A 12086-nucleotide genomic window follows, 5' to 3' on the forward strand; every position below is an offset into this window, starting at 1 on the left:
GGCTGTCGCCCGGCGGGCGGTGGGTCCCGCCCCTCCTGCCCCACGGGGCTGAGACACGCCCGGGCCGCGAGGGCCCGGCCCCCGCGGTGGCTGCTCGGCAGGGTCCGCGCTCCCGCCGCGACGCAAACACAACCTCTCTCCCTTGCCCCTAGCCCTCCAGTTCCACCGCAAACCTGCGGCACCCGCCCCGGCCTCAGCTCCGGGCAGTAACCCTCCCGTGACTTCAGACTCGCACGTCATCAAACTGCTAATTCTAAACATACAAGTTGTTACATGACACAAAGACAAGTGTCCGGCTCGTTCAGCTTCGTGTGCGCGTGCACCAGCAATGATGTAAAATACCTGACACTTTTAATTCAATTATGTTTTATTTTGGATGTTAACATTAGTATTTTTAGAAAATGGAATCAAGGGCTGGCCACAAAATACACTAAGAACTATGTATCGGCAAGCAAAGTCACTTTTTTTTTTTCTTATTCTTTCTCTCTGGACAGACGACACGCTTCATAGCTGGTCTTTTACAGATGCTCTTCCTTACCCTCTTTACAGTTTTGTGCCTTTGCTTTTTGTCTGCTCTGTAAAGCAAAAAAGGAACATACAGATTAGAATAAAATGGAGAATGTACTTCTACATTTACCGGTATTTTAAATAATCTGTCCATGTGAGTATACGAACTCAGAAGTTCTGTCACAAAAAGTAAAAATAACATACCACCTTACAACGTTTTCATCTTCTTAAAACTGTTTATCCACTTTATTGCCATTAATTATTTTTCATTTATGTACTTATTCAGCATTTACTTTCAAACGGATGTAGAGAAGTTTATAAATGCCACTCACCAAGTACAAAAAAGCACAGACTTTAGTGCTTCATATATAAAGCATAAATATGTAATAGAAAGGCTTAGAAGAAAAGTACATAAAGTTTAATACTATGAACACTCCTGCAAATAATACAAAACCTAAATATAACTAGCAAGTACATTATTTTCTGTCTCTGACAAAAGATGTATTTCATAACACAAAAAAATGAATAACTAGTAATTCATACAGATGTTTGTATCAGAAAAAGAAACCTAAATTATCTTCTGCAATAAATCAGCAAAAGAAATAACTGATGGCCTGAAAGGGCTAAACCATTCCAGCACAATACATACTTGAAAGAAGAAACTGATGAGGTTTCATTAATTTATTATATTTCTTAATTTTTTAAGCAAAGAAAAAAACATTGAAGGGGAAATTTTTAAAGAGAGACATGTAAAATGAAATACTGCTACCACTTAGCTCTAATAGTCCATACTAGCATCACAGCAGGACATGAAGCAATACACCTGTAGTGTAGGCACAACAGACATCTGATGAATCTCTTGATACTATCTGAATCTGAAGTGAACTATCTGAATCTCGCTATGCAACAGAGGTACATCTTCTGGGAGGGAAGATTTGCCTTTCCACTGCTACAGACACTCAAGAGTCACAAACAAAACCAGGCACTCTGGAGAGGAAGTTACAGAAGTGTGGGCCAACTATCCTGAACTGGAAAGACTGAGCCAACCTACTGGATCATCTCTTAGCAAATCCCCTTTCTGCTTTTCAGTTAGTTCAATCACACTTTTTTTTGGTCTTCTGACACATACAAGGTATGTGCTTATATATGTTAGAGAAGCACAATCATGGCAGAATAAAAGTACTTAACTTAATATGAGTCTCACTAATCCAGATCTTACATGGTGGAGATTTAGACCATACTACACAGAGCACCAGAAATACCAGAAGGAAAAAAGATACCACAACAAAATAAGTCACAGGAGGCAATAAAAACAGTGCAGTGACTCTCCTCTCTGTCCTTTCAAGAGGAATCTGAAGGGTATTAATTTCTAATCTTCTTGACAGAGCTAGCCCATGCACCATTCACCACGTTTGGGATACACATTAATCCATTTTGAAAGAAAAGCCACAGTGAAGGGACTGGGAGCAAGAGTAAGTCACCTGCTTGTTCTCTGTTGTATGCACCAACTTTATACACTTGGCAATCCAGCATCCCCAAGTGGACAACAGTGAAAGCCGACATCAGCACGCTAACTCAAAAATCATCTATTTCTAAACAATCTCCATGAAATAAAATCTAATCCCATCTTAGTGCTATCTTTTATTACATTAATGAAATATTACACTTACTGGCAAGCTGTTCTGGTGCGGGAGAGACTGGGACAGGTGCTGCGTTTGTGACCTGCCCTGCCACAGACAAAGCAGCCAGCATCAGCCTTCCCACAAGTGTGGTTTTGAAGAGCACAGCAGTTGCAACTGTTGCAGTGAAACCAAGCTGCAAAATAAGCAATATGACTTATGAACTTGAAAAGGTTTAGAACGATCATTCTGAAATTAAGCTTTAAATATAGGCTGTATTACCAGTTTTTAGTTTTGCTTTATTTTTACAGAGATTTCTTGTCCCTTACCACATCTCATACTGCAGCCAGGTACTTCTTCATTAGACATTCTGTGTAACTATTTCAGTTTAACTAATTATTTTACCATTAAAACTATTATCCTGTATGCACTCTTCACATGAAAAATAGTCCAGATGTTAAAATGGACCTTCATATTGCAATTTCTCTATCAGTAACAAAAATGATTGCTTCAGCTACTTAAACACAGCTATAAATACAACTGCATTTATGTATGAAACCTAACTTGATCACGTCCTCACAAACATTTAATTAATTGCCTTTGTATTTATAAAATTCTAATGAAGAAGCTAACAAAATCAGGAAACATATGAAAAATCAAAACATTTAAGTTTTCCTATAACAAATGTAAGAGGGATTTAGTAGTCCTTGACAAGAATTATCAAAATTCCACACAGTGCAAATATACCAGACTATTGAATGGCAACTCAAGAAAGTGAGATTTTTTCCCTTTACGTATTTAGAATTATTACTTTTTATTTCTTTTACAGAATATTTTCTCGTTTGTCTTCTCAGTTTCCTTAGACCATAGCTTAAACAGTAAATGTACTATTATTTAGAAAAGTATTTTTTTATGTACTCACATGGTTTTACACACTTTTTGCAAAGAACACAATGTTTCCATTGTCTACCATCCTACAAAAGATGAATAAATGCATTGTTTGTTTGTTTTAAAAAAACACTGATTCTATCTTAAAACTGAACTACTGATGTGTGGTCCCCGCTGTTTAGAGAAACTGATCCTCTGTAGGAAGGACTATACATTAAAAACAACAGTCCTAAGAATCCATGACAACAGCAGCAAAATGGCTGCATTCTGAAGCTGGCAAGAATAATAAAAAATGTGTCAACAAACCACTGATTAATAAGATATGGGGTAAGTGTCAAGAAGCAAACTTTTCTTGTCCTATTTCCAATGCAAAGGAATCAAGGAAACAGAAATTCATTCCCCGTGGGTTATGAGTTATGTCCTGTGAAGTTAATAATGAATCTACAAAACTGAATTGTCTGGGGTTTCCCAAGGAAATCCATATCAAACACGATTTTACCAGAGCAAAAATTATGCAAGTTATTTGACTACTGCTAAAACTTCTGTCCAGAAAAAGTCACAATACTTACTTTTGATGTACATGAATCGCAGATCTCACAGTGCTGGTTACTGGAACTAACGTATCGCTGACATACAGCACAAAATCTGGAAAAAAAAAAAGTATGGGTTCACTACTTGCTCAAGAAGCAATATAAATTATTTTCTTACAAGTTCAACAATAAATACAAGGATTGCAAAATCACTTTGATAAATTAAAGATGATGGGTTTGATGCATAAAATCACCACTTAGGCCCAGAGCCTCATAATCAGTTAGACACAGTACATCCAAAAGGAAGATTCAGGTAATTCCAATTAGCAACACTATCATCAGGAAATCACACCAAATGCATTCCTTTGTCACTGGTGCTTCGCTTAGTGTTCATTTTATTAACTACTGTTTCAACCAAGCTGATTATCAAGGACTGCTGTAAATCTCTGACTCTCGTAGCCATATAAAACATTTCCCATGGACTGAGGAATCTCATCATTCCACACTGAAAAATGTAAACTTCTTTTTAGGGACCTCGTTCTCCTGCATCATATATAGAACATGCAACCTTAGAATGAGACAGAGAAATGCGCTCTTGAGCCCGGGATCCAAAAGTTAAGCCTGACAATACTGAACAGCACCATCCCCAAGTCCTTTAGAGACTTTATACCTGAATTAAGAACAAGCACATTCTTTCAGTCACTTTGGTATTAACAGATCTTACCTATAGCCCTCTTCTACAGGAAGTACAATCATACTTGGGGTGAGGTTTGTGAAGATACGGACAGGGGACTGTCTACGACCTGTCTTGCCATGTTTATAAAGTGCATGATTATCATAGTCTACCTAGAAAAATAAAACCACAAAAAAGAGAGTGTTAAACTGAATGCTAAGCACAGACAGAACTACTTACATCATAATTATCTTTATATGTGCCATATATAAGACTCTAACTCCGAATTACGTTACAAATTCTATAGCTAGTATTTTGTCTCATTTCTTTTTTACATTTGTGCAACCCAAGTATCAGGCTAAACTCAAGAAACTAAATTCTCAACACTACAAGAATCCTATCTGACTTAGCCCTTTTTGATCTTTTGCATGGATATCTGAGATAATGTGGCAACTACTTGTTTTACAAAAGAACAACCCATTAAAAGAAACAAAACTCTACTGTTCGGTCTAGCTGGCAGTGCAAGAGTTGATGAGCATCTTAACCTATCTCAGAATAATTACAAAGTTGCAAATCCAATTAGCAATGCTTATTCCACCACTCCCTTCAGAGACTTGTCACAAAAATTCTCATCTAGCAGGAATGCAGAGTCCAGCCTAGCACAAGCTTCCAGTTTTCTTCCACAAACTTCCATTCTACAAAACACAAATATGTTGTTTGGAACACCTATATCAAACATTATGCAGACCCATGACTGGTCTCAAAGTCACTGATGTCCTCATTATTAAGCAACTTACAGAATGGATACAATACTGGAGAAGCTGATGCCAGATTACTGCTCTATCCCTGATAATTTATTACATAATTTCATATATTTCTATTGTTGTAATTCTACTCTAGTGCCAACAGTTTTGGAGATGAAAAGCCTTAATTATTTTTATTTTTACCAGGGCTGAGCATTACCCACCAAGCTACTGACATTTCAACATCTGGAAAAAATGAAACACTCTTCTTCAAGTTACCTCTCCCCTCTGCAATCTGCACCTGTCAAAATTACTGCAAATTCTGTCATACTGAAAACCTGGCAGAAAAAATTAGGTGATGGAGAGATAACAGTTAAAGGTACATAATAAACTGCAGGAGTGTGATAAAGTTATAAAAAGGTATGACTAAGACACATACCAAATCTGGGGTTCATATGATAAGCAGTACCTCTAATGCAGTCAAAATTAAAGTTCAGGAAGGTGGCCCACTTATAGACAAGTGCTACCACTGTACCTGCTTTCATTCATATTTATGTCCACATTACACACGACTGAAATTTAGCAGATTCACGGTGTTCAGTCATACCTGGTAATCCATCATACTGAAGCTTGGGAAAAATTCAAGAATACGAGACTCAAAGAAGTATGGAAATATCCAGAACACGGGCATCTCTTGGTTGTTATGACCTAGTAATAAAAAGGTTTAGATGCACATTGAAGAAAAACAAGGTACATGAACTGTGAAAAATCAACAGTAAATGTTCTGAATACATAAACACATGTATGTACATCATGTTATGCCTAAGAACTTGTTCCTTTTGACAGCAAGCTTCATCCTATTTTATGTATGTGAAGCTGCCTAGGTTGGTAAGAAATCATACTGGTTTAATAGCTTATTCTTCTCTACCTTTAAAGTCCATTTAGTTACAAAGTAGATTTGTAAAAAAAAAAATCAAGAAGTACTCACAGAATTGTGTATTACTAAACTAAGAGTATCAGCAGAGTAAATTAGACATAACATAGTTAATCTTTATAAATTATAACATGAATGTGTTCACATTTACCTGAGTAGCAAGAATCAAAGACTTTTGAACAGGTACTTTTCCTTACAGTGAAGTTATAGCTTAACCCACCTGATTCTAACACATACCTTCCTTTCCTGTCTCCTCCCACATTGCCATCAGTTTTTTAAAACTAGAAGCCAGTGCTTCCACTAAACCTCCAAATGGGGGATCAGTTACCATAATGACTCTTTCACTATTGTCTTCATGCAAGAATTTCCTACATGTTTCCTGTGCAGCCTGTAAGAAACAAGGGATTAATTCTGAGAAACACAGATCCAAGAACTGCAAAAATACTGTCTTCAGCAATAAAATAATTATTTTACATATTTCAACTTTGAAGATGGAAGTTATTTCCTCTTGTGGAGGTGAATCTCCCCTTGTGTAGCATTTAAAAAAAGCAGAAGTAGATTCGAAGCACTGAAAAGCAGTATCCTGTTCAGTTACAGATAATGTAATGTAATGCAGTTCAAGCTTCCTAAGATAGTCTACTTCCCAAGGGTATTAAATTTAACTTAGGAAAAAAATTTTATTCCTAGCAAGGAAGCAAAGCTCAGGCTCAGAATACTTTTTATTCATGCCCCTTAGTTTATTTCTGTAAAGCATTATCAAAGTCAAGGGAAAAAAACACTCCACTGAAAACTGATTCCAGACATACTGGTTATAAAAATACATTGTAGAGCACCTCTCCTACAAAGACAGGCTGAGAGAGTTCGGGCTGGAGAAGAGAAGGCTCCGGGGAGACCTTATAGCAGCCTTCCAGTACCTGAAGGGGCTACAGGAAAGCTGGGGAGGGGCTTTTCACCAGAGCAGGCAGTGATAGGATAAGGGATAATGGTTTTAAGCTGGAAGAGGGGAGATTTAGGTTAGACATTAGGAAGAAATTCTGCAGTGTAAGAGTGGTGAGACACTGGAACAGGTTGCCCAGGGAGGTTGTGAATGCCCTCCTCCCTGGAAGTGTTCATGGCCAGGTTGGATGGGGCTTTGAGCAACCTGATCTAGTGGGAGGTGTCCCTGCCCATGCAGGGGGGTTGGAACTAGATGACCTTTAAGGTCCATTCCAACCCAAATGACTCTATGATTGTGTTCAAATTTTAGCAATCCAATCTGTACTTTATTATTCAAGGAAATGTAAAAAAAATACATACTGCTGTCTTGCAGTATTCTCTCATCTATTATTTAGATTTTATTGCATTCCAAAACCAGATTTTTAACACTGATATGCATTCAAAAGTGCTGCAAGTCAGTCCTTGAATACACTGCAATACAGCGTTACTACAGGTGTCACCTTTTTGCACCTTGAAAAGGACAATACAGTGTTTTTAATGCAAATTAAGAGTCTCTTAATTGAAAAATACAAAACTTGAATACAGTAATGGCTTAAAAAAATTCAAAGGTAAGGCTTTCAGACAAGCCTCCCATTTCATTCTAGACAATTCTTTTTATTTTCAAGATCCCACTCAAAACTAGGCTTTAGAATGGAAAAAACCTGAAAATTATATATATGTTGTGAAAGGTACTGCAAAAAACATGTTTACAGAAATCAATGGTGGCTTATTAACAATGGCAGAGGAAGAGCAGAGAGTGATTATAGTACTGGGACAAAACACTTAAATTAATGTTTGGAATTGAATTACACTGTGATTCTCTGCACGAAGTTACAGTAAGTGTCCTACTGGAGCTGCAGGTTTCCTAATTAACTCAAATTAAAGCAATTAATGTGACATTTTAAAAGAAACAAGACATTTAGCATTTTTTTAAACTGTGACACTAATTCAACTTCATTTTATGACAACAAGATTAACCTGTTGACCTTGCCTGCCTGAAATAAAGCAGAAGAACATCCTTTTCCCTCCCAACTCAAGTACCAGTGAACAAGCCCCACAGCATCAACTTGGCTGGTAAAGGCTGGGAATAAACCAATTCATTCTTCTGTAGCAACACAAGAACAGGGCTAATGATTACTTACATAAGGCAATAACTCACACCAAACTGTTGTTTTAATAAAAGCAGCAGTTCAGTGTGTAAGCAACATTAGTTAGCATAAACTTAATAGTCGACTTTATATTTGAATCAAGTGGGAGATAATTACTGAAGAGGCACTATTATTCTTTGATTTCCAGTAGTTGACCATGTTAATCTCTTGATAGTTGTTTTCTATTAGACTAGCCACAACTTTCTTACGAAATTCTGCATCAACAACATGTATTTCTTTACAAAGTGCTTGAGAAAGACTTTGCCTTACCTCTCCACCAAAAAAATAATGATTAAACATGTTGTAGTGGCAGAATTCATCCTCTGTGTAAAACTGTGAATACCTGTAAAACAAGTTTTAATAGTAGTAGAAAAATACAAATAACTTATTGCCTGCCCTAAGGGGCATTTACAGTGAAAACAAGGCCTTAAGAAAAATGACATCTTTGAGTTCTCATTACTGACACCACATACCAATACTGGGAATTATTAAGTATAATTACTTTTTTCATAAATTTGATGTCATTTGTGTATGTGTGCAGGAACAGAGATGTGGAGACACAAAAGGGAAAACAACCACCAATTAATATTTTAAAGCAGTAAAACCACAAATCTTTGTACATATTCTTCAGACAGATAAACGTTTATCAAAACCTACCTGAAATCAATATCTAGGAGAAGGCTTCTAACCCTGAAATCATCTTCTTGTGATGCTTTAGACTGGATCATTTCATGAAGCCTGAAGTATAATTGGAGCAAAGAAATTTAACACACAGTCACTGGCTTCAGAAATTATCTTGCAAGACAAGAAAGCCTGGTACTTTACTAAACCTAAAACCAAACAGATAGAGAAAATGGAGTAATCTGAATTTAGACAATTCCATTTGGCTAATATTCAGAGTAATAAAAATACGTTAGTCTTAAAAAAATGAAAAGTCAGTGGAGCCTACTGGATCACCATGGACAAAAAACCCCAAACATAAGCAAAGAAACTCATACCTTCTGTAAGAAACAAAGCAGGACATTTAAAATACATGTGTGCCTGTGTCTTATTTGCATTCTTACACACTCAAAGCAAGACCTTACTAGATGTTTGGAGAATGCCAATCAGTTAAAGTACAGTGAGCCTCTTATTATGGGAGAATCCTTGATAATTTAAATATTAGTAAGCTGAAAAGTTTTGAGACAGAAATACCTGAAAGTGTAACAGTTCTCACTGACATACCTGGGTGTTCCAACAGAGAGCACTCTTCTGAATCCTAAATGAACAATTAGATCCAGTAGGAACTGGCAACTTCTGTCTGTAAATAAATACTGTGCATTTGTTTTTTTATTCTCCAGTGGATGTAGAAGTTGACTGGGACTTTTTAACTGTGCAGTGGAGATACCAGACAGGAACTGGTGATCCAAGTGCTTTTCCCATTCAGCTGGCAATAGCAATTGCTGGCATTCCTGGCAAAACCTCCTCTTTGATAACGGCAACAGAACAAAATTCTTGTACCTTTAAAAACAAAAGACATTAAGGAACGAACTTTGAAAAAGGCTCTATAAAATCTATGAAGGAGGTTTCTTATTTTGTGAGGGTTCAGATGTTTAAGCAGACGAATGTAGTTTAAGCTGCTCTTGCAAAACTCCACTATCTACATTTGAATAAAGTAATATTTATGAAAAAAATATTCAAAGGATACTTTGAAAAACCCTTCCCTGAAAGCAAGCATATAGGACACTGGCCAAATATACTGACTACATAAAAAAACTGGATTACAGAGTGAAGACTCTGTATCATTACCAGCAAGCAGGCCTGTACGTTTACACACAAAATACAGATGTTACTTGCTCCGGTATTACCTTTGCTTTTTTTCACAGTGTTTATTCTGTTATGTTTGCACATTCAAGTCAGGAATAATTTTTTTAACTGTAACTGCTACTGAACTGTTGTTAGCGTGTTATGAGCACTAACATAAGAAGAATTACACATACAAAAAATCCCCCAAAAGATACAGTTCCTGTGTGGAAAATACTGTGCTCTAATTAGGTGTTTCATGGTATTTTCCTGTTGCAGTCAACCAGTTCTGATTTTTCTAAATCCCTGTCAGGTTTTCATATTTCAAAGAATCCTGGAACATGATCTCTGCATTCAGAGTACTCAAGCATGATTTTCACTGAAGAAAATGCACACAGCAATACCTTTCCACATTCTGTCTGTGCGTAAACGAAGGCTGATGATTTCTATTATATTCTTCCCGTGCTGCAAGCCTAGTTCCTGACACCTGCAAAATGGAGGCATATATAAAGGCACAAAGCAAATAGCAACACTCTGCATTGCAGATTAAATCTCAATATTAAGCAAAAAGGGTGTGTCAAAGGTCTCATGCTTTAGTTTCTCTGCACGAAAAAATGATCACACTCTCTGGGTTGCAGCATGACTGCAGTACAGAGGCATGCAGCATAACAGCAGGAGCCTCTTGCTGTGAATTTAAACTGAACAAAATAGACAGAAACATTCCATTCTTCTACTCCATGTAAAACTCAGGAAAAAACTCCAAACAGGATTATGATGAAGACAGAAAGACATATACTTTCCATTCATGCATGCCAGCAGTTGTGCTCCATCTGAAGGACTATGAACTGATCCTGCACAACTGATGACAGTCAAAATGTGTCCCAAGGTGGTTTTTTTTTTTCTGTGTGAGCATGACAGGTCTTCTCTGAGTCTTCTGCTTTGTTCCCACAAAACATACTTTGTGATTTCACAGCCAACAGAGTTTCAAGACATTGGTGTAACATTACAGAATTTATTTGTTTAAAGGGGGAGATACTACAATTCAGTAGAACAACAGACCCCATGATACAAGTGACATTAAAAAAGAAATTTCACTAGGAATACCATTAAAAATCTACAGAAACAAGTGACTAACCACCTCATTTTCTCTTCATATAACTTTTCAGTAGCAACCAGCACAGCAATTAAATGCTTATGAGCCTGATTAAATCCCATCCTGCCAACCTGCTGAGAACATCTACCACACAAGATACTCATATAGGAAAGAGAAAAAGTAACACAAAAAGTAATGAACAAAAAACAACGGCAAGCTCTCCATGAATACACATCAGTCCCAGTTGTGTTACCCTACAATTACGTGACCAAAAGTCTTCACAAAAAGATAAAATTGCTGTGGATACTGAGACTACTGAGAGGTCACACTGATTCCCACCATCTCACTGTTTTCTGCATCCCACTGTTTGCCAGTATGCACCAGCTTTTCTTTATCTTAACCACAGAAGATGAGAACATCTTGGGATCAGAACTATCCTATTTCTTTCAGCATTGCATAGTATTGGCAAACTTCACAACTTGACTTCCTAAGTGTTTTGGCAATGCAGTAACAAACGCCAGTTTTGTTAAAACATACACAGCCTTCCTTGAAAGTTGTGCTGGAGACACCTTCTCCTGACAGGAATAAGGGCTCCACTAAGCACAAGCTATTTGATAAAGTTTACAAAACAGCAAGTACCAGAGATTTTAAAAATATACTGGTTTAATAATTACATAAAAATTAAGTTAAACAGAGAAAGACATCCCGACTATGAGCCATAGTATCACGCGGTGCTTCCTTACCTTCTCATCTTCCCACTGGAAAAAGCTGCAGTCTTTCCTGTCTCTGCAAGCCGAACAAGCGTAAAATCTCCTTCCCTCCTCTTTCCCTTGGCTGGCCTTCACAAACAGAAGAGTCGGCCCTGAAGGAGAAGCCCAAGTCGCAACCCGGCTACGCACAGGACCCCAACAGGCCGGTTCCCGCGCCGCCTCCGCAGGCGCCGGACGCCGGAACGGGGCCTGCGCAGCGGCGGCTGCAAGGCGCAAACCAACAGGGAAGCCGGGACCCCCCGCCCCCGTCAGAGCTCCCGGCCGCAGCTCCTCCCTCCCGAGCAGCCCTGGCTCACCGTGCGGGCAGCGGGGAGCGCCGGGCCCCAGCCCGAGCAGGGCCAGCCCGCCCGCCCCGGGCCGCCCCGCGCCGCCGGCCGCCATGGCACCGCCTGCGGCCCGCAGCCCGGCCCCGCGCCCCAGCGGC

At 38.4% G+C, this 12086-nt stretch overlaps 1 protein-coding gene across 1 annotated transcript; it reads right to left on the reverse strand.

The window, feature by feature from the left end:
* Positions 1–349: 349 nt before the first annotated feature.
* On the reverse strand, positions 350–12067 carry ZCCHC4 (zinc finger CCHC-type containing 4). Its single transcript, XM_051619081.1, has 13 exons — positions 11959–12067; positions 11636–11754; positions 10204–10286; positions 9242–9517; positions 8675–8755; positions 8288–8360; positions 6132–6282; positions 5568–5668; positions 4269–4390; positions 3584–3659; positions 3049–3100; positions 2178–2322; positions 350–575 (listed from the first exon to the last, which is right to left on the reverse strand). The coding sequence occupies exons 1-13, from the start codon at positions 12041–12043 to the stop codon at positions 458–460; spliced, it is 1482 nt and encodes a 493-aa protein (XP_051475041.1). The 5' UTR covers positions 12044–12067; the 3' UTR covers positions 350–457.
* Between the last annotated feature and the right edge of the window lie 19 nt (positions 12068–12086).

Source organism: Apus apus, chromosome 4 (assembly GCF_020740795.1).
Source record: "Apus apus isolate bApuApu2 chromosome 4, bApuApu2.pri.cur, whole genome shotgun sequence".
Taxonomy (NCBI): Eukaryota; Metazoa; Chordata; class Aves; order Apodiformes; family Apodidae; genus Apus; species Apus apus.